Consider the following 15,973-nt stretch of genomic DNA (forward strand, 5'->3'; position numbering starts at 1 on the left):
TGTTTATTACCTGCCCCCCGCCCCCAACCCCGGTGGTTTTGTTTACCTGCTTGTTTTAATCAGCAGTCTTTAATGTTTACTCAGGCTCGGGGCAGAGAAAGTCCACAGTCCGGGGCAGTGTTGAATCCAAACTTAGAGCAAGGTTCTCCCCTCTTCCCGAGACACCCATACAGCTATTTAGAAGCTCCCTTATCCTCGGTCTTCGATATATTTGGAGCAGTTGTCTCTTCAGCAGCAGCCTCGAGCGGATACTTCAAACAAAATTATGGAGTCTCAAAATCAGAATTTGAAGACAACACCATCCTTGACTTTAGGAAGATTTCACATTTCTGAAGAATACGGCTTTCTTCTTCCAAATCCTCTGGTAAGTCTAGGGTCTTAGAGCAGGTTAGCACAGTTTTCTTGAGATGCTGATTTGTGTGTTTGTTTAATTGATGTGGTCCTTAAGAGAGATGCAATATAAGTGCCAAGTCATTGATGTGGGACAGTGTGATTACCAACAAAAGAGAAGGGACAGCTACAGCAGGGGATAGAGTGTTTCAATGTCGGTTTTTTAAAAATGGACTGTCAATCATTTCAGTAAACCTGTGAGCAAATGTGCAGTTATCAAAAAACAGAGAGAGAGATTTTAGATAAAGGTCAGTGTATTAGCAAATCAGTTTATCTTGACTTGCTAGTGGGAAAAAAAAGAGAACACAAGGGACCTCGGATGTGGCTGATAGGAGAGAGAAGATATTCACAGAAATTGCTGAGAAGAGCAAACAACCTTTGAGAACAAACGATACCTGTTTCTTAATTGTTTTTAAGGCTTAACCTTTTCAACACTGTTTAATCTTTGAATGTGGTTGAGGTCTAAGTGTTAAAACTGCAAGAATCCTTAGAAATCACAGCTGCAGGCCAGAAGTGATTTGCCCGAAGTCATATTACTGGAAAAATCAGAAGCAGTAGTCAGGACGCTTGACATCTTTTTTTCTACTACATTGTGAGAAAGGGCCAGGACTACTCAGCTAAGAGTCCAGGGATCCGGTGTTACGATCACTGCAATCATTTATTAAGATCCAATTTTCTTCTTCTGTGGGCCTCAATGGTGATTTAACTGTGATTCATGAATGCTCTGGAGTTTAATGAGCTTTTGTGGAATACCTACTTCTGAGTGTGAACAGAGGCATACAGATAAAGACGGGATCTATTTGCTGATCCCAAAAGCCCTCTGTAGAGCTGGTAGTCGTGAGATCAAGTCACAGACCTGCAAGTATCTTATGCATTAAAAGGGATGACTCTAGGGTGATATGTGGAGGAGGATTGTGGCCCAGAATCCTGAACTGTGTTCCCTGACCCTGCCACTAGGGTGACCAAGAATGTCCATTTGCTACAGGACGAAAGGGATTCCAAGATGCAGGACTTTCCATGGTAAACCAGGAAACTCCCGGGCACACCAGAATTATTTAGTCACCCTAAGTTTCCCTTACTAACTCTTGTGAGCTAGCATGAGTCACCAGCATCACCTGACCTTTCAGTTTTCACATGTACTTGGAGAGATCTAGTGTCACGCCACTGGACTGCGGTGGAACGTGAAAGCACTTTGACAAACCCAGTGGAAGGATAGAAGCCAGTTGGCCAGACCCTCGGTCCAGTGCTCATTCAAAATTCTGTTCTGTGTGTATGACTGGATTCAGGAATATTCTCATCATCCCTAGCTCACAAGGCAGAGTTGGTCAACAGGCCGACACCCTCTTACTGGGATTAAATACATACACCGAGAACAGAGAAATAATATTAAAAGTTTGTAAACAATGGATAGGGCCACCATGATCGTGTTCCCTTCTTTGCTATTTCCTTTCTGCTAAATAAGAAAATCAGATGAGAAACAGTAACAACATCAAGTGTTCGTGACTTTCTGAGACAACCCAGGACTCCATCTGTCCTGTGGTTTGGTTGACGGATACTCCTTGGAGAAATTTCCATTCTGGAGCTCAGAGAGAAATTTCCTGGCAAACTGGGTGTTCCAAAGAATTCAATTCTTTGTTTCAGTTTTAGTTTTCTCTCACTCATAGGAGAATTTTAAACATCCCCCTTTTCGGGAGAGATGGGGAAGAGAATTTACACAAGAATCTGAATCAGGTTTCTCAACTGATTAGGACAGAATCTGTCACGGAAACAACAGATAGCAGTGGTGTCACAATAGATAACAAATTGAGAACTGTCAGTTGCTGAATTTGCTAAGGGCATGAGTAGGCTTTGTCTGTCTTTAGGCAAGTGATGGGGTGGCTATTTTTTCATGTCAGCCAGCCCAAAGATGCTCTCTTAGCAAGCTTGGTTGTTTACCATAAATACTTAAAGCACGAGTATCATAATGTACCCCAGGTCGTAAACATCATGTTATGTTTCCATGATTTTACGGATATCGGACTGATCCCCATGCTATTTCTAATAGAGTTTTAATGACTAAAACTAATAAATATAGGAAATGGTTCTGATTTTTAATAATAACAAAAAAGAAAAGAAAACACAATCAAACTAATGTATAAGCAATCATTCTGCCTTTGGGGAAGGGGCTGACGTGGTTTCAGACACTCTACCCCACTGTTTCTATAAACTCTCAGATATCTCCAGGGCCTAACGTTTCAGTGAGGAAAATGTATATCTTCCAGACCCAGAAGAAAGCCACAGAAACCCCTTGCCAGGTCGTGTGTGTGTGCGCGTGCGTGAGTATGCGTGGGTTTGGGTGGGTAGGTGGGGAGTGATTTTTCTTTACACATAAAGAATGTGAGGAAATTAGCTTGGCAGGAAAGGAGGGACCAAGATAGATTACAGCAAGAGATTAGATTGGAGTGGCACCAAGGCAACGCAAATGTTAGGCTCAGGAATTTGGATTTCACACGTCTGGTAGATGACCTAATGTATCGGCTTGTGAATATTTTCCTGGCAGCAGGTTAAGTGCAGGATGGGTTCCAGCAGTGGTTCCTGAACTGTGTACAAAAATTAGCTGGGAGCTTAAAAAAATACTGATGCCAGAATACTTAATTCAGAACCTCTGGCCTAACTAGTTTGGTGCTTGAAAACGACAGAATATATGAGGGTGAATCAAAAATTATCTGCATTCTGGCTGTAGAATTTATTTTAATGAAATTTTAGAAAAGACAGATACATCATTTTTCGACATAATCTTGCTTTTCAATACACTTTGTCCATCTGTCAACAAGCTTCCGTGTTCCCTCATTAAAAAATGTTTTAGGCTGAGCTGCGAGCTACAGATGCACCGCTGTCTTCATGTGGACGGGTGTCCGGCTCCTTCTAGATGGCTAACACTGTGCGACCTTCCTTGAACTTCTCTATCCGTTCATACACACTTCCTAGTGACAAAACACTTTCTCCATACTGCGCACAAAGTCTTTGGTAGATAACGGCACCAGGTACACCCTCAGACCACAAAAAACGAATCACTGCACGCTGCTCTTCTTTTGTGCAAATCACAAGTGCAGCATGCGTTTTTGCTCACATCACAGTTACAAATAAACTGATGTAACGCGTTCACACCTGCACAGCAGTGACTGGGAAGACAGTAGCCTTGAACAGAAAGTGCTGATAAAACAGTGTGGCCAACAGAAGTTTTAATATAACCGGAGTGCAGACTCACCCTTGTATAAAGGACGGTGCAGGTCCAGGCGAGGGATGAGAGGCTACACTTAGGAGGCTGTTTGTGGAAGGAAAAAAAGGTATCATAACTATGAGAAACAGTGAGATCAGCTTGGAAGTAGCTTAACTACAAAAACAAAAGAAAGGGGACATTGTAAGGGTGGCATGGAGCAGAAGAAAAGGAATAGGGGTGCTGGGAAACGTCTTCTGTATAGAGACCAAGCAACAATTTAGGAAAAATAAATATGTATACACTCTCCTGTGGAAATTCAAAGCACTTGAGAGAAGCAGTGGACTCCAGCTGCTTAGAAGGAAAAGTAGAAAACTAACACAGGAGGCTACAGTTTTCTAACAGAAACTGTAGGTAGGAAGAAATCTGATATTTCCCTAAGAAAATATTGCATCTCTGCTAGTGTCTGGGGTATACCTGCCTGATTACATTAAATGAGATTTGGGGCAATGATGGTTATATTACTAATAGATATATCAACGTAGCGACTATATTGTAGACAAACACAAAGAGATCAGATTTCAGAACGCTCAATGGAGATCAGTAAAGAAAGATGTGTTTGGGGTGGGGAGCGTTCGATGGGTGGTGGATTTTCATGCCAAAATTAAGGAACCAAGAAAAAGGTGAGATGAGCCAACGGGGAAATGGGTGGACGTCGGGGTTGAGAAAGTAGAAGCGGAGGCAGCAGGAGAGGGTCCTCTAGAAACTGTAATTGGAAACAGTGAAACAACTCAGAGTTTTCTGCCTCAGGCTATCTAAGCTGTAGAAAAACTTAAGGCAACACGGGGAGAGGTGAACTAAGAGATCTAAGGAAAGGTGAAAAAATCACGCATCGGAAAATACATATTTGCTATTTTCAATCAAAGCGAGAGTGAATTAATTTCCTAGGGCTGTTGTCACAAATTACCACAAATTTTGGTGGCTTAAAACAAGAGAAATGTATTCTCTCTGCGTTCTGGAGGTCAGAAGTCTGAAATCTGGGTGTTGGCGGCACACTCCCCTTTCAAAGGCTCTCGGGGAGCATCCTTCCTCGCCTCTGCCACCTTCTCGTGGCCCCAGGTGTTCTTACTTCTGGAAGAAGAACTCCACTCTCTGCCTCCGTCTTCACATGGCCTTCTTCTCTGTGTCTGCATCTTTTCCCCTTCTCTCTCTCTTCTTCTCTTATAAGAGCACACGTCATTGGATCCATCCTAATCCAGGATGTTCTCATCTTGTGATCATTAACTAAATGACATCAGCAAAGACCCTTTCCCAAATAAGGTCACATTCATAGTTTCCAAGTGGACATATCTTTGCTGGGGGAGGAGGAGGGGGCGTGGCACACACCATTCAACCCTCTACAGGGAATGAGGTGGGACGATCAAGCATTAGAGGAAGGGGAGACCCTGGTCAGTGGAAACCAAAGCCTTGTCTTGTGCTGAGATTCCCAGAGCTGATGGTACAGGAATGGGAAAGGCAACAAAACGTGAGCGTGCAAAACACAAAACGTTTGCCTCAAATCTTTTTTAATGTAATCAGGAAACATGAGGACACAGTTAAATATTGACTGCTTTTGTCAGCATATTGTTAACTCCTGTTCACCGTATGACCTCGATGTTCTGAGGAGAATTCACATGCCCTGCAGTAAAATTATAGCGTTAAGGTCAGAGAAAAGCTAGAATATGAGAAAACATCATATGGGCAAAGGGTAGACAGCTAAGCTGGCCCACACGAGCTCAAGGTCCAACCTTGTTTTTCAAATGTGAACACAGTAATTACATGACCGCAGTTACGCAGGGAAGGGGTCTTCTCTCGTGCACAAACTTAAAAGGGGAATCTAGAATCACGTTTCTAAAACTGTGGTCTGTGGAGTGGGGAGACGGAAGAGGAGCAAAGATAGACTCCTGAGGGTGTGTGAATACTAAGATCTGAAATTTTGTGTTTTTACTCTCTGACTAGATAGAGAAAGAAACATTTTATATCACAGAGCTAGTTTGCAATTGAAAGATAATTTGCATTTTCCATAAAATAAGATTGTCTTCCTTTGTCTTTTATCAGCCGAGGTCTTTGGATCCTTGGGAAGTTATTCTCTGGGATGCATGGAAGTTATTCCTTTAAGGCAGTTCTATACATTATTCTAGTTGAGAAATAGTAGATAGTTAATATGACAAACTCTGGTTAATGGCATAGGCAACACTGCAATAGGCATACTGATTTTTTTTTTTCTTTAAGAACTTAGTCATACCGATTTAAAGTCTGGCTAAATCTCTTACCAGTTTTAAAACGAACAAGTCATATTTGCTCTCTTTTAACCTACTTTCCTTGTGTGAGGATAATATGTCACAGGCATATTAGAAAGGTCACAGTAAGAAATCTACCTTGTAAAACCCCTTATAATTTAGACATTCTGTGGTTTGAGTCTGGAACCATGAGAGTAAACATTAGGCCAGGCCCAGCTCCGGGTCCTACTGACAACGGGATAAGTGATTACCTGCCATACAACCTAGGTTTTCTAAATCATGACCAATTTGAGAAGGAATATTGTATTGCATTTCATACTATAATTATGTCAATATTTATCATACTATGTGTCAATTTGATTTTGAAACATACAATTGTTGTAAATGCCTCCCAACTGCTTTTAATCGCATTTTACCACCCCATGATTGATAAAAAAAAATCTTTCAATTATATATAATCTCAGATTAATATGTACCATAAGTTGACTCATCTCTGCTTGAAATCTTACTTCACAATTCTTTGAACTGATAATTTTATTATTAATCTTTAGAAATTGGGAGACTACTAAGATACAGTGGCTCATCAGGAGTGACAAGATTTTTATGAAAAACATTCTAAATGTGGCCATTTTCTTATCAACTTAATAAGTTCACATCAAATACAAATTGGAAAAATTTTTAAAGTAGGAAACCGATTATTCATAGCTCCACCACAAAATCAAAATACCTTAGGTGTCTGGAGGTAATTTACCCAAGGGTGTGTATGTTTGGGTATGTATTTGTGTGTGTGTGTGTGTGTGTGTGTGTGTGTGTTTGCAAAGCTGCAAAACTGTAATTCAGTTGCATATCTAAACCTGCATTGTGCATTTTAACTCAATGCTATAAAATAAAACTTTGCCTGAAATTAATGTCTTGATATAATTTTAATGGTTTCATTAAATCTTATTTTCACGATAAAATATTACAATTTAAATGGCATTAGGCATTTTGGTTAATCTCAATTTTCTCTCTTTACAAATACAATATAAAACTTCTGACGTTTTAATTCCAACCAAGTCATTCACACAAAAATTGCATGTTATGTTCCTGAGAATAACTTCTAATCATGAGTTAATTTTGAGGGTGTTGGTTTAGGTCACTTCCCCATCCTCCATTCTAACCTCCAGACATTCACGCTCTCTCTCTCTCTAGTGTCAAATTATTGTCACTCCCTGACTTACTATTCCCTCAATTTTTATTACTGGTAGTTTATTTATTGTCTCAATCTAGTGCATATTTTTTCACTATTTTGTATGTGTAAGGGCACTTAGGTTACAGATGTGAATTCATGTGAACTCTACAGTCCCAGGCTAAAAATAATTTTGAGAGAGGATGAGAACAGAGTAAAAGATGTTGGGCCCCTTAGGTGGATGAATTAATTTGATGTCAATGAAAAGTTTTTAATATTTGTCCGGTCTTTATTAGAGAAACACCTGAACTCTCACTGGGTGAAGGCCGGGGCAGAAGCAGTGAACCTCTCTCTGTAGCAGCTGCTGTCCAAAGCTACTGAATTTCAGTTCCAAATCTGTTTACATCCCCCAGGAAAAGCCAAAAAAAAAAAAAAAGAGAGAGAGAAAAGCAAAGAAAAGAAAATCTTATCATTGCCAAGTTCCGTCTTAGAAGGCATTTTAGCAACCATTTATTGTTACTTTGGTATGCCCTCAAGGAGCTTCTCAAAATGTTCCCTCCAAGCATTTTCTATACTTTTTCCAGGCTTTTCTTGATTTTATGTATAGTAATAACTTTCCAGTGTCAACGTATACTCGTCGTAACGCTCAACATGAATTGATCTTTGAATATGCTATTGAATTCAGTTTGATAATATTTTATTTAAGAATTACCTTTTGTATTCATACTGTAGTGTTTTTGTATTCATACAGTAGTGTTATTATCTCAATGGTTAGTCCTGAGGGTTATGTATTCTTCATAAGATGCATTAGGTGTTTTCTCACCTTTGTCTACGTTCTGGAACAGATAATATAGCATCATTCTTAAGACCGGAGAGATTTTTAGGTGTAAGTGTTTTAATTATATATTTCATTTCCTCTATGCTTATTGGACTATTTAGATTTCATACTTCGAGGCCAAAAAGACCAAAAATTGATCTTTTACATTTTTCCAGGTGGGATTTCAACTCATATTTTCCAAGTATTACCAAAGTGTATTGATACCATTATCCCATATTTCACTAAGAATGGAGTTTTTCTTATTTCCTATGATAGGCCTTTTATAATCTATTTCTAATCACATAATAGTAGTAATTATTTTGTAGTAGGAGCTCACTTTGTACTAGGCCTTGTGTTTACCTTAGCTGCACATTTTGCATTTGAGTCTCACAGTAATCTTCACTGTTCTCAAACGACTCATGTGATAATTAAGGAGTTCAGCCCTGTCTCTGAAATCTGTCTCTTTTCTGCCCACCTTCCTCTTTTCCACCCTAGTCCAATCCACCATCATTTCTCCTGGGACTATTGCCTTGTTATCTATCTTCTTGTTTCCTCGCTTGCCTGGCTCTAATACACTCTCCGCATGGCCATCAGAGTGACTCTTTGAAACAAAAATCAAATCGTGTCACTCCACTCTTTAGAACAAAATCCTATGCCTTAGTGTAGCCTCCAAGGCCCCTTCTGCTGCTTACCCAGCTCTTCAAAGTCATCTATTATCTCTTTCTCCTCTTTACTTTGCAGCAATGTCACACCTGCCTCTTTCCATTGAAACTTCTCTTTTATTTCACTTAAAACCATCTCCTTCAAATTCTTCTCTGTCCAATAATTTACATTCGAATGTTTATGATAATAACATTGTCACCCAAATCTCCCTTGTTGACATCTGCCTCATTTAATTTCACTAAAACTTTTATTTTTAAAATTTTCTGTGCTATTTTCTTAACAAGAAGCTGGCTTCGTTAACTTAATCAGTGTTGATACAATTTATTGGTTTCATAAATAGATTATTATTTTTTTAAATATAAATTTATTTATTTATTGGCTGCATTGGGTCTTCGTTGCTGCACACGGGCTTTCTCTAGTTGCAGCAAGTGGGGGCTACTCTTCATTGTGGTGGGTGGGGTTATTGCGGTGGCTTCTCTTGTTGTGGAGCACAGGCTCTAGGTGCGCAGGTTTCAGTAGTTGTGGCACATGGGCTCAATAGTTGTGCTCGTGGGCTCTAGAGTGCAGGCTCAGTAGTTGTGGCGCACGGGCTTAGTTGCTCCTTGGCATGTGGCATCTTCCTGGAGCAGGGCTTGAACCCGTGTGCCCTGCATTGGCAGGTGGATTCTTAATCACTGCGCCACCAGGGAAGTCCTAGCAATTTGTTTTTAGCATTCTTTTTTCTAAACTCTAAACATTTCAGTTTAGCAAGTGCTTTAGAACCAACTTGGCCATCCTGCTGAATTCCTCATTAATAAACTAAATATATTTTGGACACACATTTCATATTTGCATGAGTCATTTTTTTTCCACTTTTTCAAACTTGTAGTTTGACAGATATGAGTCCAGAAAAAGAATAACAATAAATAGGAAACTGAAAAAATGGAAAAGAAGGCCACAGATTTTATTACTTCTGTCTATCCCACTTCTGAGTCTCCCAATTACTGGAATGAGGGGAAGAAAAACAAGTAAAGTTTTTCTCAATTTCTTGTCCCCTTGCAATAACCATCTCCCCACTCACTGTCCTCCGTGTGTTTACTCTCAGGAGGTGCTGGAAAGTACGCTGAACTCTGATCAAAAGAGGTTTGACCTGACCACAGACCAAATGCATAACCTCAGGAAAGTTATAAAACTTCTCTGGCTCGAACTTCCTCTATTTTGAAGCAGAAATAATGAGATTATTCTAACTCACAAAACAAGTGTAGCTAGATTAAAGACGTAAGCATCAACGATTAAACTACAAATACTGTAAAAGAAACGATATTGGGACAGGAAGAACTTTCTAAGCACAGTTGAAAACCCACTGGCATAATGAAAATGTTGGTTCATTTGACTATCCAGGTACGAATGGCAACTTCATACCTGCACACAAAGCGCAATGACCAAAACACAAGACAAGATATTCAAACTCATTAATAATCAGAGAAATATACATTTAAGCAATAGCATGATAGCATACAAAACTTCTGGAAAACCACTCAAACTTCCACGGGTCATCACTGCTAGATGGGAGGATGAGAACAGCAATTCTTTTACTTTCCACCTTATAGATTTTGTGCTTTTTGACTGTCTTGCCATAAACATTGATTACATTATTTTCATCATTTCTGAGAAAGGTATATTTTTGGATGGTTATTTTATTGTTATTAAATATTGAAATAATTATAGAATTTTAGTGCAAATAATACAATACATAGTATATCTTTAAAAATAACAAAAAGAAAAGTTTGGTAATGCTCAGTGTTGCTAGAATCATAAATAAACTGGCACTCCCATTATATATTACATACTACAAATGTGATTATAAATTCATGTAACTTTTCTGTAAGAAAACCAAGAAGTAGCTCTCAACCTTTCCATGTGCAAAATCTTTAATCCAGTAAATCCACATTTATAAATTTTTCCTAATAATGAGAAAACATCTAAAAATACGTGTATAAGGATGACTGTTTCAGACTTGTTAATGATAGTGAAAAATTGTAAGCAATTACCAATATTCATTAATAGAATGTTGAAATTGTATATAGGTTTTGAAATAGATGTGATAGATAAGTATTAACTAATACCAAAAGGGGTGCTTTTTAGTGAAAAACTCATCAGCTGATCCAATCCTCCCATACTGTAGCTTAAAAAAAGAAATCTGGCCATCAAAAAGTAATTAACATAATTCTGGGGACTTCCCTGGTGAAGCAGTGGTTAAGAATCCGCCTGCCAATGTAGGGGACATGGGTTCAATCCCTGCTCCAGGAAGATCCCACATGCCATGGAGCAACTAAGCCCGTGCGCCACAACTGTTGAGCCCATGTGCCACAACTACTGAAGCCCACATGCCTAGAGCCCGTGTTCTACAACAAGAGAAGCCACGGTAATGAGGAACCTGCACACCACAATGAAGAGTAGCCCCTGCTCGCTACAACTAGAGAAAGCCCGTGTGTAGCAACGAAGACCCAACACAGCCAATAAATTTTTTAAAAAAGTAATTAACATAATTCACTATTTTATTCAGTCTCTAGAGGAAAAGTCCATAGGAAAGGTGAGAACATTTTTAATGGATTGTGAACTAGCTTTAAAATCCTTTCTCCCTTCACTTTTGAGGTTCCCACATCAGTGGTTTTCAAACTTTGGGGTACATTAGCTTCACCTTCAAGGCTTGCTAAAACACAAACAGCTGGGCCCCAGCCCCAAGTTTCAGGTTCAGTACATCTGGGGTGGAGCTGGAGAATTTGCACGTGTAACTAATTTCCACATCATGCTGATGCTGCTGGATGGGAAGCACACTTGGAGAACCCAGAAGTCCTCAAAGCTTGTGGTTTTCTTGTATTTGTGGGGTGATACTAGAGTCTAAACACTAGAACTGTTTAAAGAAGGAAGAGGATGAAAAACAGGAGGAAGGGAAAGAAGCCTCTAGGAATCTCAGGGGAAAGAAAAAGAGATATTAAAGAATACAGTGCAGCTTGGATTGAGGCAAAATGTAGTATTTAAGGATTTCCATGCAAGCCAAGAAGCAGAAATCCAGGACTCTTTAATATTTTTTGTTTTTGTTTTTGTTTTTGTTTTGTTTTGGTTTGGTTTGGTTTTGGCTCTGCTGTGCGACCAGGGATGTAAGTGGGCCACTGCAGTGAAACTGCCAAGTCCTAACCACTGGACTGCTGTGGAATTCCCCAGGATGCTTTAATTTAATTCTCAGAATACGATCCCTTTTCTAGGCATCAAAGAAGGAAGGACAGAGGTGATGATTTAGTTACAGCTTTTCTTCAAACCCACTTTAAAAGGACCTTCTGAATACTGTGTCTGATTCTGTGAGTGTCTTTCATAAATATAATGTATTCCGTTGTCTCTGAAGCAGCATTCAATTTTTGTTCATAAAGCATGAGCATCACACAGGTGAGAAGAAAAACAATTCAATTCAGAGCCTGTTTACCATAAATCTGTCTGCCTTTATGTGTGAGAGCATTCTCAGCTCAGCCAAGTCACCTGGGAATATGCCCCAAGGCAAACTAATTATTTTGAATGAAAGTTACTTAGGAAACAGTTCAAGAGGAACTTTGACCCTCTTCTCTGTCTCCCTAAAAGCAGGAAATAAATCTCTCCTATGAAAGGTGCCCTCCCAGCATCTGGAGCTAGGACACCCTTATCACCAGAGGTAGGGAATTCGAGCCAAGAAGCCTGCATAAATAAAACCCTGTTCCTTCTTTAATTGATGACCCCAAGCCCAAACTCCATTTAGATTCTTTGCTAACTAAGCAGCGGAATCCTAGCTTTCTTTATTTTGCCCATTCCTCACGGATTTACTGGTCTTTGTTTAAAAAGTATAAAAGCTGCCTGCTTTGGCCACTTCTCAGCTCCCATTTCTATGAGACCTCTGTACACACAAACTAAAATTGCTTTCTTTTTCTCCTGTTAATCTATTTTGTGTCATTTTTATTATGAGTCCAGACACAGGAACTCAAGAGGGGTAGAGGGGAGAATGTCCCCCTCCTGGACAATATCTATACTAAACATTTAAAATTATGATGTTTGGTGTAATTTGATCTGTTGAGAAAGCTAGGAAAGCCTGCCCAAGTTGTCCTGAATTGATTCAGGGGCAAAGATAGAAAGCAGAGGATTAAATAAAGTCTCTAATTTTCAGAGATTGTGTATTGGATGTTAGATTCACCCAGTTTTATTTTAGCTTCTGAGAGAGAGGATCTCCAACAGGTGACTTATTGGTAACTTATGGATCTACAGCTCTCCAAACTTACAGTTTTCAAACTTCCCTGGGTTTCTAAAGTCATTATAATGTATCATAATATACATATTAAGTATTGTAATATATTATTTTATTTATATTTTATGTGTAATTTCCTGTTCCTTTCCTTCTTACAATTAATTTAACACCTACCCTTCTCCTCAAGTCATATAACGTGAATCTTCACTGCCATTTGCTGAGAAATTGAGTTCACAAGAAATGAATTCCCTCAAACTCCAGACTTTCTATCTCTTCAAAGCCAGATGTTCCACTTGGGCTCTTCCTCTCCTCCTCCTCTTCCTCACGATCCTTTACTTTTTTTTTTTTGGGGGGGGGGGTACACCAAGTTCAATCATCTGTTTTTATACACATATCCCCGTATTCCCTCCCTTCCTTGACTCCCCCCCCTTGAGTCCCCCCCACCCTCCCCGCCCCCGTCCTCTAAGGCATCTTCCATCCTCGAGTTGGACTCCCTTTGTTATAAAACAATTTCCCACTGACTATCTATTTTACAGTTGGTAGTATATATATGTCTGTGCTACTCTCTCGCTTCGACTCAGTTTCCCCTTCACCCCCCCCGCCCCCTCCCATACCTCGAGTTCTCCAGTCCATTCTCTGTATCTGCGTCCTTGTTCTTGTCACTGAGTTCATCAGTACCATTTTGGAAGTTTTAGCCACAGCAATCAGAGAAGAAAAAGAAATAAAAGGAATACAAATTGGAAAAGAAGAAGTAAAATTGTCACTCTTTGCAGATGACATGATATTATATATAGAAAACCCTAAAGACTCTACCAGAAAACTGCTAGCACTAATTGATGAGTTTAGTCAAGTAGCAGGATACAAAATGAATGCACAGAAATCTCTTGCATTCCTATACACTAACAACGGAAGAGCAGAAAGAGAAATTAAGGAAACTCTCCCATTCACCATTGCAACAAAAAGAATAAAATACCTAGGAATAAACCTGCCTAAGGAGGCAAAAGATCTGTATGCAGAAAACTTTAAGACATTGATGAAAGAAATCAAAGACGACACAAACAGATGGAGGGACATACCATGTTCCCGGATTGGAAGAATCAACATCGTGAAAATGACTGTACTACCCAAAGCAATTTACAGATTCGATGCAATCCCGATCAAATTACCAATGGCATTTTTCACAGAACTAGAGCAAGAAATCTTACGATTTGTATGGAAACGCAGAAGACCCCGAATAGCCAAAGCAATCTTGAGAAGGAAAAATGGAGTTGGTGGAATCAGGCTTCCTGACTTCAAACTATACTACAAGGCCATAGTGATCAAGACAGTATGGTACTGGCACAAAAATAGAAAGGAAGATCAATGGAATAGAATAGAGAACTCAGAAGTAAGCCCAAACACATACGGGCACCTTATCTTTGACAAAGGAGGCACGAGTATACAATGGAAAAAAGACAGCCTCTTCAATAAATGGTCCTTTACTTTTAATTATTCCCTCTCTCTTTTATCTTCAGTCTCTGCCTCTTACAGTAGTAGACTGTAAACTGCTCGTTTCCCATTCTTAAGTGGAAACAGCTCTCCAACAGAAATTGCCCCCTTGTTTTTATTTTTTTTAATACATTTATTTATCTTTTATTTTATTTTATTTATTTATTTTTGGCTGCATTTGGTCTTTGTTGCTGCACGCGGGTTTTCTCTAGTTGTGGTGAGTGGGGGTGACTTCATTGTGATGTGTAGGCTTCTCATTGCAGTGGCTTCTCTTGTTGTGGAGCATGGGCTCTAGGCACATGGGCTTCAGTAGCTGCAGCTCGCGGGCTTCAGTAACTGTGGCTCGAGGGCTGTACAGCGCAGGCTCAGTAGTTTTGGCACACAGGCTTAGTTTCTCTGCATCACGTGGAATCTTCCCGGACCAGGGATGGAACCTGTGTCCCCTGCATTGGCAGGGGAATTCTTAACCACTGCACCATCAGGGAAGTCCCGCCCCCTTGTTAACTCTTATAGCTCTCCCATAAAAAAGTAATTCACATTTTCAGTCTCTGTTCTCTTATCTCCTCAGCACACTAAAATTTGAACCCTATTTCCATGACTCTGACCTGAATTTCTATGCCGCTTATATGGTAAGGCTGGTGTACATATATTAGTGACTTTTTAGTTTTTCTTCCAAAGGGGTAACCTTACTTAAACTATGCATTTGGCCATCCAATGGACCCCTACTTCTGAGAAATCTTCTAATGTGTTGACTTGTACAGGATGATTCTCTTCTGGCTCCTTTAGCCTCTAATGTGTCTTTTTGATCTGAATTGCTTTATTGAGTTTCCCTGCCTGCCTTGTAAGTATCCCCCATGTGCTGATCTAAACTTTCTCCTTTCACTTTGCAGCTTCTCCCAAATGACCTTCCAAATGTACCCACTTGTGGTTTTTACCACAATGTGGAATTTACATCACTGTGATACCTCCTGATTATATATTTCTATTATTAATTCTCTCCTGAACTTCCAGCTGTATATCCAACTGTCCAGTATATAGCCATATCTTGACATTCCACAGATATTTTAGGTTGGTCGTACCTAAAAATAAACTCACTATTGTATGCCCTCTCTTTGACTTCCACCTGCATTTCTGTTTCAACTTGTGTTCTCATCAATTCATTCAGTCAACTAATTTATAAACATGGAAATCATTCTCGCCACCTCTCCTTCTTAACCTAGAGACACAACGTTTCAGTCTTGCAGACTGTACTCTGTAAAGAAGGCCCAGACCCTCGGGACAGATCAGGAGTCAGCAAGCTTTTTCTGTAAAGGGTCAAATAGTAAATACTTTAAGCTTTGCAGGCCATATGGTCTCTGTTGCAACCATGTGACTCCGCCATTGTAACCTGAAAGCTGCTATAGACAACATGGAAACAAATGAACTTGGCTGTGTCCTAATAAAAGTTTATTTACAACAATGAGTGTAGTTTGCTGTAGTCTGCCATTTCTTGAGATAGATTCAGGATTGCTTAAATCCAACCTATGTTCTTCTCGGCTAAACCATAGACCCAGAGTGGGCAAATAAATGGTTCTATTGGGCTAGAAATCATCTTGCCTTTAGCCCCACCCCTACCTCTAAATTTAATTATTTCAATTTTATTTTCCAAATATTTTTGATTTTTGTTTCTTGGGGTTTTTTTAGTGAATTTTTAAAATGGTTTGCTTATGAAACTGGGACTTTTTAG

The 15,973-nt window shown here is 39.5% G+C and overlaps 1 protein-coding gene across 1 annotated transcript in view; it reads left to right on the forward strand.

Annotated features, from left to right (window-relative positions):
* Nucleotides 1–151: 151 nt before the first annotated feature.
* IDO2 (indoleamine 2,3-dioxygenase 2) overlaps nucleotides 152–15,973 on the forward strand; it is a 53,021-nt gene continuing 37,199 nt past the window's right edge. The window contains exon 1 of the mRNA XM_057697968.1: nucleotides 152–364. Coding sequence (XP_057553951.1) covers nucleotides 266–364 — 99 coding nt within the window. The 5' untranslated portion in view covers nucleotides 152–265. The remainder of the gene's footprint in view (nucleotides 365–15,973) is intronic.

The sequence above is a fragment of the Hippopotamus amphibius genome, chromosome 10 (genome assembly GCF_030028045.1).
Source record: "Hippopotamus amphibius kiboko isolate mHipAmp2 chromosome 10, mHipAmp2.hap2, whole genome shotgun sequence".
Classification (NCBI taxonomy): domain Eukaryota; kingdom Metazoa; phylum Chordata; class Mammalia; order Artiodactyla; family Hippopotamidae; genus Hippopotamus; species Hippopotamus amphibius.